This window comes from Spea bombifrons, chromosome 1 (genome assembly GCF_027358695.1).
Source record: "Spea bombifrons isolate aSpeBom1 chromosome 1, aSpeBom1.2.pri, whole genome shotgun sequence".
NCBI lineage: Eukaryota > Metazoa > Chordata > Amphibia > Anura > Pelobatidae > Spea > Spea bombifrons.
The window spans coordinates 126031750-126047928 of record NC_071087.1 but is presented as its reverse complement, the minus strand read 5'-3'; the positions used below and the strand labels follow the sequence as shown (position 1 = coordinate 126047928).

Genomic DNA, 16179 nt, shown 5'->3' with positions numbered 1-16179 from the left:
CAGGGCACGTTTAGAGGCACAAATTGACATTGACTGTAATTAATTTACAGCGTTGACATATTTTTTTTTTTACATGTAGTTGATCAGCAGATCTGCGGGGATGTATAACTGTTTAACTGGTCCCCTTCTCTACGTTTATGTCACATACAGCAGGGCACCCCTTTCATGTACTAGAGAGCATTGCTGATATAGCAGTCCTCATTTTTTTTCTATAGTCTTTATGCTGTAAAATTCAGGAGATGATTCATGTAAATACCACCTGCGGATTAAAGAATGAACAACAGTTCATTGTTGTCATTATTACATGTATTTTATGTGTTGACTTATGATGTTTATTACACACATTATACTACTTCTTTACTGCTGGATGGCAGTTACAGGATTACATTTAATACTATGTATATATCTTTAATGCTGTGATCAAAGCAATAGGGTGTTGTGGAAGCTTGATTACAACAGGCTGCTGCAAGTTAGACATTTAGGAAAAGTCATTTGTCAGACCATGCATAGCACAATGGTTAATATAATTCCCTGGGACTCAAAGGGTTTAAATGTTCCAAATTCAATTATGGCCAACTGATTATTTTAAGTTTGAGTGCAGGTGATAGCTGCAATAGAGATCCATTCTATCTTCACACCAATAAGCAAGGTGATCCATACCCTGCATAGTCATAGTCACGTGTCACAACGATTTGCCTTACGAAAACTCCCCAGGTGTTCCTCTTTGGCTCTAAATCATTCACCCTTCCTTCCCTTATGCCCCTCTTTTCTGCTATCTCAAAATGTTTGGTGGGTGTGAGTGTATCACAATGTTTTACAACCCTGGAAGTTACAATAGCGTGTACAGCAACAGCAGATTATATATAAAAATCAAATTGTGTAAATAAAATCCATTATTCTTCTGAAAATCTCACTCAGTTACAGGAATAGCCACATTTACGTCACCAAGTCACATAAAGTATTAATGAATGCTAATGCAAAGTTTACATTAGAAAGTAAACTTGCATCTATATAAATTTGTACTAGTATCTTCACAGAAAGCATTTTTTTATTATTAAAATAGACTCCTGTTTAAATGATTTGTGTGAAGCTAAGACAGAGAAGAAAGCCTGGGATGGACTTGGCTGCTGCTGAGATCTTGGGTGACTCATATTTACAAGTTAGTTTCCGTTTAGCAGCGAGACGAGGCAAGTGCTTCGCATTTCCATTCAGCGCATGCAGCCCAGACCACAAGAAAATGTCCTGTTTTGAGTACACGACACAAAAAGATGTTCGAATAAGAAGCATTCCTCTCGGCATTCTAAAATATTTCATTTCTTTGTCTGTATTTGTATACATGTGGTGAGTATTAAGCGCATGTATTTTCTTTCAAGTTTTGTTACCTTGTTACTGTTTAGTCGTAACCAGTTTTGCTTTTAGTATTGCTTTTGCATATGCATTTCTTTAGTGTAGTATTATTGTTAATAATTATTCTGTTTTAAGAAATTCCAACATGTTTTATAGTGATAGGCAATGTCCTTATCCAAGCAAACTAAGATACCGCCAGGGGTAAACATCCTGTTAGAAGACAACTGTGCAAACAGAATTTTCTGCAAAATGTCATATGTTCAGCCTCACAGATGTTTCTTACTAGGTAACTGTACTTTGTGGTTATTAACGAATCTGGCCTCACTTAGATTGTAGAAAAAAAGAAGCATGGTTTAGATGAAATGACCAGCTGGTTATGCGTATTTATGCGAGATTCTTGTAATGCAAGGGGTATTGTGAAGCTGGATGTAAAGACTGCTGCTAATGGCTTTTATACGTATTTGTTACCAGGTGTGTGGAAAGTGTTAGTTATCATATCCAATGGCATCTTGTGCTTACTTACTCTATAAAATAACCAGAAGTGAGTATACATTTTACACCTGCACAGCCATCTTATGAGGCAGTATATAGATACACAGCATCTTGCGGGGTCATAACGTTCTGTGTTACAATTGTGAGTGAGACTTGCAGATGTATGTATTTGACTTTAAAGGAGTGTTTTCAAGACCTGGCCGAAATGAATGGATGAATGAATGAATGAATGGGTGTTTGGGGGCAGAAATGGTACAAACAGGCTGTTTAGGGGGCAGAGATGGCACAGGCAGACTGTATGGGGGTACATAGCTGTTTGGGGACAAAGATGGCATGGACATGTTTGGAGAAGCAGATGGCAAAGGTGGCACAGACAAGTTGTTTGGGGGTAAAGATGGCACTGTGGGACATGTTGCTTGTAAAGTTGGGGTGGCCCGGGCCCTATGGTTTCTAGTTTCACCCCTGGTGTGATGTGTGGACACATGAGCTTGACCACGCCATAAAATATATGGTGCTGGTGTCCAACTATTTCCAGGGCTGCTTTTCATTCCCAGTCCGGCCCTGGGTTGAGCCCTTGGGTTCGAGCTGGCGTGTGATAATCCACCTGGCCCTTCAGAATACACTACAACCCAGACAGCGTAGAACAAAAAAAAGCCAGGAATGGAGAGGTACGGAATATCGGGAATCAGGCCAAAAGTTGCTACAGGCAGCAATTGGGCAAAAACAGGAACTAGCTGAGGTCAGGATTGAAGAAGTCAGGAACATCAACGCAGCAAACTGGGTCAGACAGGAAATAAAACTATGAGACACTGCTAATAACAAACTAGCAGCTAGACCATGCAAGGACAGTGGGAATAAGAGGGAGCCCTATATAACATTGTTTCAAATCCAGGCTTCCATCCAGTGTCAAAGCCTAAATATATGAGACTTTCAATGTCACCATTAGATGACCTTTTTGAAGTCTTGAGATAAGTGGTTCAATGTGGAAAAAACCCAAGTGCTAAAGTGTCCATTAGGGGCCACAATGAGAACTGGAACCCCCCATGCTTCATCTTCAGAGGTCACACTTTATGAAAATGAAAGGGAGTGTGTGAGAGAGAGAGAGAGAGAAAGAGAGAGAGAAAGTGAGAGAGAGATGAAACAAGACATCTGCAAGAAGCAGGCAGGAAGATGTATGGGTGAATATAATTGATTTGGTTATATGAGACAGATTTTTATCCCATATTAAGTACCCCTTGGGCTCCTGGAAGGGGTTCTGTTTTTGGGAAGGTGGGTGGATTACTTCTTCCCCCTGGTACTGGGTGCCATATTTCCATAATTACTAGAGACTCTAAAGACTGTGTAGCTTGGATACAGATTTGGAGTACCTGAATTTTGGACTTACAGGACAAAGACCTTTATGGTCAGTATTTGCACCAAGATCTGATATCCATCAGGTTTCAGCCAGAGGTCAGGAAACCTCTTGTGTTTACTATCTTCCCCACAGACTACATTAGCGACCCACTACTATGTGTATCTTGCTGTGACTATTGTGTGTAAATAACCCTTGTTCTTTATAAATACCAGCTAGTTTCCTATTAAACCAAGTTCCTGATTTTACCCTCAAGCATCTAGTCTCGACTGGTGTTTCTTGAGAGGAAGGCGCTAGCGTCTGATATTCTGACATCATCCGATAGTGAGCGAGAGGTTCAGTGGTCACAGTAGCGGAGGAAGGCAACTGTAAAATACATAAAAAGAAGCATTCTAGCATTACTGTCTATATGTTGCTACAAAAGCCTTTAACTGCTGAACAGCCTCAAATTATATAAAATATACAATTTTTACTATCTGTTAATTTAGAAATTCTCATAGATAATCGTAAAAATGTAGTGTTGAATAATAATACATATACAATAAATCATGAAACTGAATTTTGTATGATAATTCTTAGGTTGTTTTGGTATTTTAGTATTTTGGTTCTGGTTTCAAAAATAGATATTAAATCCATCTAGGCAGTGTTAGTAATTTAAAAGTTAATAGGTAACCTCCCAACCTGTTCACTTAATTTAATTTAGGATATCAAGATAATGTTTCGTTACTTGTTTTAATTAGAATGCATGTACCCTTCACATACTTGAAAATAGTGCTTTATTGGAGTTTTTGGCTATAACAAAGCACCTTGGGGTGGTTTTAGGTATTTAGTATGGAGGAGGTATTTTAAAAGGGGTAGCAACTCTGGATGAGAAAAAAAATAACATTTTATATTGGAATAAGGTTATTAGGGTGAGAGTGGGGATATACACTCACTGGCCACTTTATTAGGTACACCTTGCACACATACCGAAGGTGCTCTATTGGAGTGACTTTGGAGGCCATTGGAGTTCAGTGAACTCATTGTCATGTTCAAGAAGCCAGTTTGAGATGATGTGAGCTTTGTGACATGGTGCATTATCCTGCTGGAAGTAGCCATCAGAAAATGGGTACACTGTGGTCATAAAGGGATGGACATGGTCAGCAACAATACGCAGGTAGGCTGTCGTGTTTAAACAATGCTCAATTGGTGCTTAGGGGCCAAGAAAATGTCCCCCACACCATTACACCACCATCAGCCTAAAGCGTTGATACAAGGCACAATGGATCCATGCTTTCCTGTTGTTTACTCCAAAGTCTGACCCTGCCATCTGGATGTCGCAGCTGGAAACGAGACTCATCAGACCAGGCAACGTTCTTCCAGTCTTCCATTGTCCAATTTTGGTGAGCCGGTGCAAATTGTAGCCTTGGTTTCCAGTTCTTAGCTGGCATGAGTGGCACCCGGTGTGGTCCTCTGCTGCTGCAGTCCATCTGCTTCAAGGTTCGACGTGTTGTGCGTTCAGAGATGGTATTCTGCATTCCTTGGTTATTTGAGTTACTGTTGCCTTTCTGTCACCTCAAACCAGTCTGCCCATTCTCTGCCCATTCTCGTCTGACCTCTGACATCAACAAGGCATTTTCGTCCACACAACTGCCACTCACTGGATATTTTCTCTTTTTCGGACCATTCTCTGTAAACCCTAGAGATGGTTGTGCGTGAAAATCTCAGTAGATCAGCAGTTTCTGAAATACTCAGACCATCCCATCTGGCACCAACAACCATTAAAGTCACTTTAATCCCCTTTTTTCCCCATCCTGATAATCGTTTTGAACTTCAGCAAGTTGTCTAAATGCATTGAGTTGCTGCAATGTGATTGGCTGATTACCTATTTGTGTTAACACGCAATCGAACAGGTGTACCTAATAAAGTGGCCAGGGAGTGTATAATATAATTCTATGCTATGACAGCTTACATTAATATAATAACATAATTTTACAATATAACAGCTGTAATTAAATACAAATTATTAAGGTTTTTGAAAAAACTTTTTTCCCTGAAAATTAAGGAAGTTTTTATTATCTTTTTTTTTTTTTTACTTCCCTTACCTGCAGTTGTATTCTGATTACTGAAAAGGGCTACCAAGAAAAAGACTCTGTAATCAGTTCAGTTCACACAAAGGTTAAGGGCGTTTTAGATGCTGAAAACAGGATCTGGGATACCGCAGAGTATACGATACCATCACTCGTGAGTAATAACTCAAAAGGGAATTTTCATTTTTTAGCTGTATTAGAATTAGAATTCTGTATTAGAATTAGAATATTTTGTGCTCAACGAAAAAAAAATACATATTATTGAGAATAACTTGTAGTATGTAATCATTAAAAAGCTTAAACAATACAGCATATTATCAGCCACTCTGTATAATCACTGAATTACTATGGGCTGACTGGTTTCTCTGATTATTGTATTAACTGTATTCCATTTAGACAGAATGATTGTCTACCTAGCATAGTGACTACATTGCCATTATTGTTTCATTTGTTTTTACGCAGGGCACTAATTCATTCTTTGTTCTAACCAACATAGTAAAAACTGAAAATCAGGCACAGGGCTTCTGCCCAGAGGTAAGTGCATTTTTGTAGCTACGTTAAGAAAGTAGAGCAGCACTGAAATGGCAGTGAATATGCCCAAGAATTGTCAACTTGTTATGTGTCTATATGTAGATTTTTTTTACCTGTGTGAATGCATTGGATCTCACTTACACAGGGGGTTGGATCATTATCTTGTGAATTTGGAGTTCCGTTTAGGTATGGTGAAGCATTTGAACTTAGAAACATGGCTACGTGTTCATGAAAGGCCAACTACGTTTGTGTCCTACACATATAACTTGGTGAGAAATATAAATTCAGCGATTTATTGTGCATTACGGGCACGGGTGATCTCACAGATTTGCTGGCTGTGTACAGATTTGATTAGAAAGCCAAATGGCCCAGTAAGATAATAGGTCATATACAGGGGCCAAAAACATCTCCAGCAATATTGGAAATGTTGATGGATGCATGGAGATGTTGCATGGAAAAAAAACACACATGAATATAGTTTTTTGTAGGAGACAAAAACTAAGGCATTCCAGAGAACAACCGTCTGCTATTTAGGCATGGGAGAGGGATTCCTGCCAGAATTATTAGTGGGTGTTGTCTGAAGAATATGTCAATTGTTCTCCCACATCATCTGGGATTTGCGAGAGAACCAACCACTGCTGCTGCCTTCTGTATCACCTCTGCTGGAATATATCTGCAGAGGCAGTTCTCTAGGATATGAAATGAAATCTCAGTCCATCTACTCAGTAAAGCCACACGGGGATCATTAGCAAGCAGTATTTGGAGGTCTTTGCCCATTACACTGCCGGGGTGCACCCCTGCTCATAAACAGGGGTCTAATGGGACAAGGGGTGAAATGACAAGAAGTTTAAAGGGTTGAGCATATACACACACTATCCTTCCCAGGTGCACACGTACATTCCCCCTCACACATTCATGTCTATCCATGTACAGTCCACAAGCAAACACAAACATACAGACATACACCCTCCCACACATATATCTACCTTCAGAGTCTTCTGACTAGGTGACATTCATCAGCCTTTTCTCTTCTTTCTTCCAGTCCAGGACATGTGGTGAACCTAGCAAAGTAAAGACTGTGGCACCAGCACAGTGCTAGGTGTATCGTCCTAAAGTTGTCCCTAAATAATAACTCTCCCCAGAGGGTTTCTGTACACATTGTAGTTTGAATATTTAACTGATCTCTAGACTCTTTGTTCTCCTTATCACATAATACAAAATTAAAGCCCCATCCTATTACACATTTCCTACATTTATGCACTAGAGTACATGCCTTATAGAAGCCAAAGTTGACTTTAGGCTGCCATGAGAAGCTCAATGTACATTTGAATCTACATCACGTTTTCTCCTTCTGTTAATCAGCTGGTGGCTCCCACTGAAGTCTAAGATGTGCAATATGGTGCGGACCTATGATTCTACTCAGTTTAGTGGGTTTATCCTAAAATCTTGTTTTCTTTTCAGTTTCCGAACAGAAAAACTATTTGCTCACGAGACGATATTTGCAAAAAAGGCTACGCTGACCCACAAAGTAACGGTAGGTGCTCAGTTTCCTTTTAGTGTTGTTCTAAGTAATAAGGGAGAAACGCAGAACAATAGTTACTAACCTTATCATTAGTGACTTGTTAATGCTGCTGTTTCAAACCCTAATCTTTAACTAGGCATTATGAAGGACTGTCTCAACTCTTTTTTTGCAGGAGAAGCACATTATTTGTGGTTCATATACCATTGTTATTGTTCCAATAGTATCTAGAATATCTTACATTTTTTCTTGTCTAAAATAGTCTGTGCAACCATTCATGCTGTTTTGTAGGAATACAAACTGGGCGATGTGTACAATATAACTCTTCTTACAAAACCTGTGAAATCCGTGCCTGGTGTCCTGTGGAGTCCAAGAATACACCCGAGTAAGGCTTTATAAAGTATAATTTTAACCTTGATTTTGTTCTAATCACCATATTGTGAACGTGCTCTTGATAGCAAGTCAAGAACCATTTTCTGCTGGAAGCACAATGGTAAGTGGTAAACATGCAAACTGTGTCTGCACTTTTATGGATTAGCAACAATTTTGTTACTTGCACCCTTAAATGCTTAGTGTGGCTGAATTTTTTTACATTTCCATTGTAAAGCAATTGCTCTGTATTTTGAGTTGTACACATTATTTCCATTGGAGATCATAGGAAAAAATGTAACCATAACGTCATTTGTAAAGAAGGATTCAGTGTTTCAGAATCGTTGAAATTTACACTTGTTCACAATACTTTATTGTATGGACTTATGGTAGTGGAAAGAACTTTTTTCACAACAGCTTCTTTGTCTCACCCTACTAATACAATCCCTGCATTCACGTTTATTCTATTTTATATTTTCAAAACAGAAGCAGGTCTATGTTGGTAAAATGAGATTTGGTCTCTTCTAAAATAGTCATGCAAACAAAATTCCATTCCATATTGATCCAGTTCTGGAAAGAAACAATTTCCTTGCAATGCCACCACCCATAAATAGAAGAAAATTAAATACAAGGAGTCAAGTTCCTGTTAGAATTTGTATTTTTTAAATTTAATTAAAATGAAAAGAAAAGAAAAACAAATAATAAAAGGAACAAATATAGGCTTGTAGCCTAATATAAGAAAAGAGGCACAGTGTACGGCAGACCCGTGAGTAGGGAACTGGTTCTGGTACCTGTAAGGGAACTGATAATAACAGCATGGAAAATAAGGCAGCCTTTTCTAGAACTAGGGCCAAATAATGCATAATGTCTTATAGTATGTATCATACCGGGCAAACCGAGCTGGTTGTTTTGGTGTAAAATCACGTGATTTGGCCCTTAAAATTGCATGAAAAAAGTTACTGAGACGAGCTATTGATGAATCTGCAGAGTAATTTAGGGGATACAGATCTGTTTTTTTCCCACTGTAGACACAAAGAAGTTTATGAGATTGTGTGTTTCACTTTCATATTTTTCAGTCCTGCTGTTCTGGGAAGTGCTGAGAATTTGACTGTTTTGATAAAGAACACCATTCACTTTGCTGAATTCAATTATACGACGTAAGTGCTATTTATTATACAACATCGCAATAGACTTTATATTTCTTTATAAGGCATCCCTGTTTCTAACTTAGACATGACTACATTCATTTTAAACAGGTATCACTATGTTTTACTTAACACTATGCTGTTGATTTGTATGCAATTATTTGTTAATAACAGAGATTATTATAAACCTTTTTTTCCTTTTTTTACATTACAGAAAGAACATCCTACCAGAATACAATGTTTCTTGCATCTACCACAGAATCAAAGCCCCCCATTGTCCCATCTTCAGATTAGGAGACGTTTTCAAGGAGGCTGGAGAAAGCTTTTCTCAAGTAGCTGTCCTGGTGGGTAGAGTTGGTCGTGTTACATGCATGGGAATGGAGCAAGTTTAGTTAAGAACAAAAAAGAACAATGTTTACCAGACAATCTGAAATAGACATAATTAATATAGCAATGTCCAAATTCTTCACTGATATTTGAAGAAAGAGGAGTTGTGACAAAACATAACCTATTTGCAGGGCAATTAAATAGTATTTTATGTTTGTCTCCTTTAGCTAAACTACATTAGCTAAAATATTGCATTTGGACTGGGGGGCTAGAAAGCCCCCCTGTACCCCCCCATCTGGTAACAAAAGCAAAATATACATTAGCACTTTTATACCCTTACACTTAAACATACATACAGGCTCCCACTAATTATTAAACACTGGTATATCTGGGAACTCTCTGGGTTTGACCTGGAGTCTCCAAGTTCTGTCCACTATCACCTACTCACCACCCACTCCTAACATACTAAAGGCTAACTGTGGCTAGCCTGCACCTATGTGTGCCTAGCCCCATCTCTTTAGGAAGGCATACATTGGTCTCTGTGTGAGAGCCTTGGGATGCAAACCATAGGCATTGCTACAGGGTGGCAAGGGGGGGCAATTGCACCCCATAGATTTTCCTTGCCCACCCCTTTTGCCCCCCACCCCCGAGTTTGGAACCCCCCAGCTGTAGGACCAAATGGCACAGTGCCATCTAAACATATGAGTAGTTGCCCAAGGGCCCACTTTCTGGAAGCCCCGTGCCAGCAATGTGATTTACCACGAAGCCCCTAAGAGAGTAGCGTATCTATAGGGAAGGGGTGAGCAGAGAGGCTGCCTGTCCTGCATCGCCTCCTTTAGGACCGCGCAGAGGCAGGTGTAAGATTGTGGGCTGGTTGGGGAGATCACAATCCCCCTCTAACCGGCTCGACATTAGGGAGTGCGAGGTCTGTCACTTCAGGCCTCGGCTTCTGTGCTCCCTAATCACCATGTGACGACAACTGATGCCGAACGCTGGGATATGACACCATCCCCACGCTCTGCATCAATAGCCGGCGCATAGTGATTAGGGAGCACTAAAGTAGAGGTCTGAAATGACAGACCTTGCGCTTCCACAACTGAATGGAAGATGATTGAAGGATGGAAAATGAGAAAGGGGTGTAAGGGCAGTGTATCTGTATATATGTGTGTGTTTGTAAGCGGGTGTGTGTAGGGGCAGTGTATGTGCATGGGCAAGTGTGTGTAAGAACAGTGTATGTCTATATATGTGTTTATAGGCAAGTATGTGTAAAGTCAGCCTGTAAGGGCAGTGTATGTGTATATGTGTAAAGGCAGCAAGTGTAGGCATTTGTGTGTAAGGGCCGTGTATATGTATATGTGTGTTTATGGCAGGCATGTGTAAAGGCAGTGTGCATGGTTAGTTGTATGTAAGGGCAGTGTAAGTGTGTATGTGTGTTTATTGGCAGGTGTGTGTAAAGGCATTGTATGTTTATATATGTGTTTATGGGCAGGTGTGTGTAAGGGCAGTGTCAATAAAATAACCTGTAAAAGAATTGCTGAGTGGCACAACATTTCATTGTTCCCTTGGATGTAAAAGGAGCTAGCTACAACAACCAGGTAGCGTGAGAGCCTGCTGCTCTGTCTCTGCACGTATTTGTAAACTATAAAGAAAAGCTTTTGAGAGATTTCCTCTCTTTCTCTGAAGCAATACCCGAGTCAGAGGGGAAAACTTTTGAAAGCTTGTCTTTTAAGTATTATGTTAATCAAATAAAACGGTATCACTGCATACTGCAATACTCTGGTGTTTTGGCATCTCATTTATATATATTTAGTTTTTTCAGTGGCATGATTTAGTGGTGGGACTTATTAGTGCCCCGCCCAGTTTGACTGTGGTATATTATGGGCCCCCCATACTCCAAACTGATACAAACCCATAAAATGAAAATTTAGCACTGGCAGAAGGGGGCTGGAACGGGATGCAGGTGGTGTTTAAAAGATTTCGGTCCAGCACTCAAAGCCTTTTTTTTTTTAGAGCCCCTATGAGTTAACCATAAAAAGGGGCAAAATACAAACACAGTAAAATGTTTTAATTTTTCAGTGCCGACCATATATATGGTGGGAAAAATGAGCCCTGGGAGCACTTAGCATTTAGTGATCGCGTCAAAATCGGCTCCTAAGACAAATGTCACCTTCTCCTCTCCCAGTGGCATATTTACTCTTAGTGCTTCCGTAGACATAACCCAGGGCAGCAGAAGGAAACTAGGAAGGACTGTGGCTCTCTATAGTGTTAATAGCCAGGTTGGGGAGATCAGTGTTTAACCTTTCATTGAGTATTATTAATTGATTTGTATAACACCTGCATATCCCACTGCACTGTACAATGGGTAAAAAGGACGTACCAAGTAGCACAATTTGGACATAAACCAAAGGTGAGAAGCACTACTCAACTGGGTCTACAATCAGGAATGACTGAAGACACATCATTTAACTGGTTTATAAGTTTAAATTAATATCTTTTACAAGAACAAAGGGACTGGTGTAATATACATCAATGAATTTGGATTTAATGATCACTAACTGGATACATTGGAATTTTGCCTAATTACCTAAAGGCATCCTGGTTTAGGCATTAATCTTAGAAAAGTCATGATTAGCATGCAGAGAAATCATTTTTCAAGGTTCACATAAGCGTAAGAAAACAATGGGAAAGAAAACCAGTCTTCACAACATTTATGAATTGGTGTAGTTAAAGACCCTGCTGGTTACTACGTTAGGTAACAGTAAATGCATTATAGTGCTACATCTATGTCATTGAACTTTATAACTCTATGACTATGATAGCTTTTTCTGCACTGAATGATGTAGGAGTGTAATTTCTTTTTAGGGTGGTATAATGGGCATTGAAATCAACTGGAACTGTGATCTTGATTTCTGGGCATTTAGTTGTCGACCTCACTACAGTTTTCGGCGGTTGGATGATAAAGTTGTTGATGAGCGTTTGTATCCCGGTTTAAACTTCAGGTATGGAATATGATAAGTAGAATACCCACAACACGTATCATGTTTTATACAGGGCTACTGTAATATCCTAATTTCCAGTCTGCAGTTAAAAGTATAGTCACATTTTTCTGCTATCTGTGACAAAAAGACTTTCTGGGACAAAGGGAGAAGATCTAAAGTTTAACTGTTGGTTTATATGGAATAACAAAGTCTTATAGTTCTTTTAATTCATATTTTTCTAATGAAACTGAATCGTAACACAGGTCCAAGAGTCTAAGTATGCGACATTGTCTGGGCTGCATCAGTGCTAAATAGTGTCAATTTTTTTTCAGGTTTGCCAGATACTACCAATCTCCAAACAGAGGTGAACAAAGGACATTAATAAAGGCCACCGGAATACGATTTGACATTCAAGTCTATGGCACTGTAATACATTGATTTAATATGAATTATTCTGTGTTAGTTTTGAAAAAGAATAATTAGTTTCACTATAATAAATTAGTTATATTAAAATAAACAGAAATCAAACCCTGTTAGGCCCTTTTAAATGTGTCCACGTGTTGTGTGTATTTCTCAAAATGTTTGATTTAATATAACTTGCATCAGAAGAGTGACAATGACACTTCTTTTTAAATGCTCATCTCTGGGTTTTCACATTAGCATGTAGTAAAACTATATGAGACAAACCAGAGGGAAAACAATTCACTAAATATTTATTCTAATTGTCGTATTCTTATAGGGGGATAAATGGAATAGGGGCACAGTAGATAGTTGGATCAATTAGTGCAGGAAAACTGTTCTCTATGGAAACTGCTCTGTAGTGGTGTGGGAGAATTGTTGTGAGCATATACATTACCGTTGTTTAATTGTCTAATGCTCATATTTTCTGCTTTTTGCAATGTATTTCTTTTAATTAAAATATATTATGGATTCTTTTTAGGGAGGCCAGTTCAGATGGTTTCGGCTGATAATATTCATCGGTTCTTATTTGTCTTACTTTGGGTTGGTAAGTGTGGAGTTTTACCATACAAAATTTATTTCAGAAAGTATGTTTCATGAAAACTGAGATGCCCTATTTGTTTTTGTTTTATATATATTAGGCCACGGTATTAATTGACGTTCTCATCGGTCTATATTGTGAAAGCTGTTGTGATCCAAAATCTTCCCAGAAGTTTTATGATGATCTGAAATACGAAAAGGTCACTGGGCCCTCTATTTTAACGGTAAAGTACATTTGTTTTGAGGTAAATCATAAAGAAATATGGTCTGATATTCTTTAATTATGCCAACAAAATAAAAACCCATCAGGGTCTATCTGTAAACAACTATTTTCTTTTCATCAAAGAAACCAACAAAACTTTTTTTGTCTTTCAAAGTCATGCCAGAAACTCAGGTTTGTTTCATTTGTGGATCACGATGAGATTATCATGGTGGATAAAGCATTGAATAGAAGTTTGCAGAAGACCAGAGGCCGACATATCAAGGTACATTTTAGATTTCAGAAGGTGATATAGTTGGATTCTATTTATTGCCAAATGTATCACGTGTTACAGCTAAGCTTATTCCCAGAATCTTGGATATCTGCAATACATAACTATAAATCAACATGAAACATCTGTGTCCTACAGGAAGAATAAATTATCATGTAAAGGAAGTGTAGTCGACCTAGTTTTGAAAGATGTCCTTTCACATTTCATGTTGCCAGACAAGTCCCCACCCTGACAGAGTGGGAAGAGGTGGTTGATGCTTGCCATGTAAAACATGGCTTATCATCTTCCAGCCTTCTAATGTTGTCCTCTCATTGTGATTACTATAAACCCTAGGGTTTATTTCGATAAACTCAAAATAATTGTTTCTTTAATGTAATGCCTCTTTTCTAATCTTTCTTACCATTGTCAGAGAGAAGCATTTGCAAACATCACTGAGACCATACCACAAAACTATTCTGAAACCACCACAGCCAGTGAAGCAGAAGCACAGCCACTTACCAAAGGAAACCTTGACCAAACCATTCTACGTCCTCCTTGGTGCCAGTGTTCAAAATGCTCCAAAATGAAGGCATTTGAAGATCAGCTTTGTTGCAGGTTGGAGGATGGAGAATGTATAACAAGATCCGATATGTTTAAAAGGCTGGTTTTGTCCAGAGAAACCTTGCTATATGTTCTCCAGTACAGTAATCCTCTTTTAAAAGCCAGTTCCGTAAGCAACACAGAATTACTTGACTGTGCAAAGAAACAGTACATTCGGTGGCGTTTTGCGTCTAATAAGGTGGTATTGGACTTTGCTGTTATACCAAACTGCTGTAAGCATGAAATAGAAAGGGTATTTAAACATGATTTTGCTGAAACATCTTTCCATGATGTAGGTGCATCTTCCTCCTCATCAACCTACCACTCCTCAAAATAAACATCTGGTCACATTTCATAATTTTATATTACTTTAATAAAGAAGAGACTTCTTCCCCGGACACAATACTAGACATGTTTCATAGAAGTGATTGCTGTTTAAATAATATACACACAGTAAAAACATTCTCCGCTGTGAAAAAAGTATTTTGTGTTTTTAACAAATTAAACATTTCTAATATAGAGTCATGTAATCGTGAGGCAGTCTGATTCCATATCGCTTATAACACAAAGCAGACACTTAGTTTGAAAGTATTTTTTACACTTTTACTTAACGTTTTTATATAATCTATTTTTGCAATTTTGTACTGCATCTTAATACCTAACAAATGATCTATGGAACAAGATAGTATATAAAGCATTGCTGATTACAATATAAATCTATAAAGTTAAATGTATATTTTTTACATATAAATCCAGTTACTTTTCGGTAAAACCAATATTCTCCGGATATTTGTGTTATGGGGTAATTTCTGCATGCGTTTTATACTTCATCTGGGCTAAAATACCCTTTGACCTTTTAATGAAGTCTCTTTAGTACATCAATCATAAAAAAATAAATGTTCTATGTATTTTTGTACAAACAATTGCCTTCTCTCTTTATTCAGAAATATTGATTTATTAACATGGGGTCAAGAAATGTTGTCTGATTCCAAGATCTCTAATCATTTTATGTTTAGCGATTAACTTTAGCTCTTTTATTCTTTACATTTTTTGTATAGAATCAGCAAATATAAAATAATAAATTACAAAGTATATGCCAATCAATTAACACGCTACAATGTTCGCTGGCGCAGTGATCTAGAGAAGAAACAGATACACACCATTCAAATGTAGCTGTCAGATGTATCCTCAAGACAGATTTTCGTATGAATTACAATTTTACCCAAATTTGCCAATTCCGTCAATTTGTACGAATCTCTGAAAACGAGGCAGGACCCCCAATGAGTAAAAAGAGACTTCATTCCTGGACACAGACTTTAAGTCTTTAAAGTGGGGGTGCAGCCTATAATAGGGGTTTAGTGCAGGGATGCGCAGATTGTATCGCCCGAAGCCCTGGAGATGCAGTTTGGGACGCCGGGCAGAGGTTTGTTTTTTTCATTTAGCCCTACTGCGGGCAAGCAGCAGGGTGAGGATGCAGATCCCCCGCAGCACTGCAGTGGACCTGGATCCTCCTATATAGCAGGCGGCCAGAGAGGCCCGCATCGTAAAGACGACAACCACCTGCCTTCGCTAGACACCATGGAGTCCTGGGATGCATTGGTAAGTTGGGAGGGTGGCATATCTAGGGAGCAGAGTGGCATTTCTGGGGGGCAGAGGGGCATATCTACAGTGGCGTCGGCACCGTTTGGCACCTCTCACTCTTCTCCGCGAGGCCTCTCCCTTGGTCGTGGTGCCGGCATTTCAAGCTGAGCGCCAGAATATGACGTCATTAGCAGTGAAGCCACACGCACCGCGGCAGAACTGGGAGACGGAGGCCTAGCGATCCCACCGCTGGACTTCTACAAGGTAAGTGAACTTCAAAGGGGGGAGAGGGTAGAAAGTGAGAAGGGGGTAGATAGGGAGTGAGAAGAGGTAGATAGGGTAGATATGGAGTGAGAAGAGGTAGATAGGGAGGGAGAGGGGGTAGATAGGGAGGGAGAGGG

The 16179-nt window shown here is 39.0% G+C and overlaps 1 protein-coding gene across 1 annotated transcript; it reads left to right on the top strand.

Moving 5' to 3' along the window:
* The first annotated feature begins 1218 nt into the window (after nucleotides 1-1218).
* P2RX7 (purinergic receptor P2X 7) lies at nucleotides 1219-14555 on the top strand. The gene is made up of 13 exons (XM_053457504.1): nucleotides 1219-1341; nucleotides 5281-5413; nucleotides 5722-5793; nucleotides 7252-7324; nucleotides 7601-7694; nucleotides 8755-8835; nucleotides 9038-9167; nucleotides 12013-12149; nucleotides 12461-12554; nucleotides 13069-13134; nucleotides 13229-13351; nucleotides 13505-13612; nucleotides 14028-14555. The coding sequence occupies exons 1-13, from the start codon at nucleotides 1238-1240 to the stop codon at nucleotides 14532-14534; spliced, it is 1722 nt and encodes a 573-aa protein (XP_053313479.1). The 5' UTR covers nucleotides 1219-1237; the 3' UTR covers nucleotides 14535-14555.
* The last annotated feature ends 1624 nt before the right edge of the window (nucleotides 14556-16179 follow it).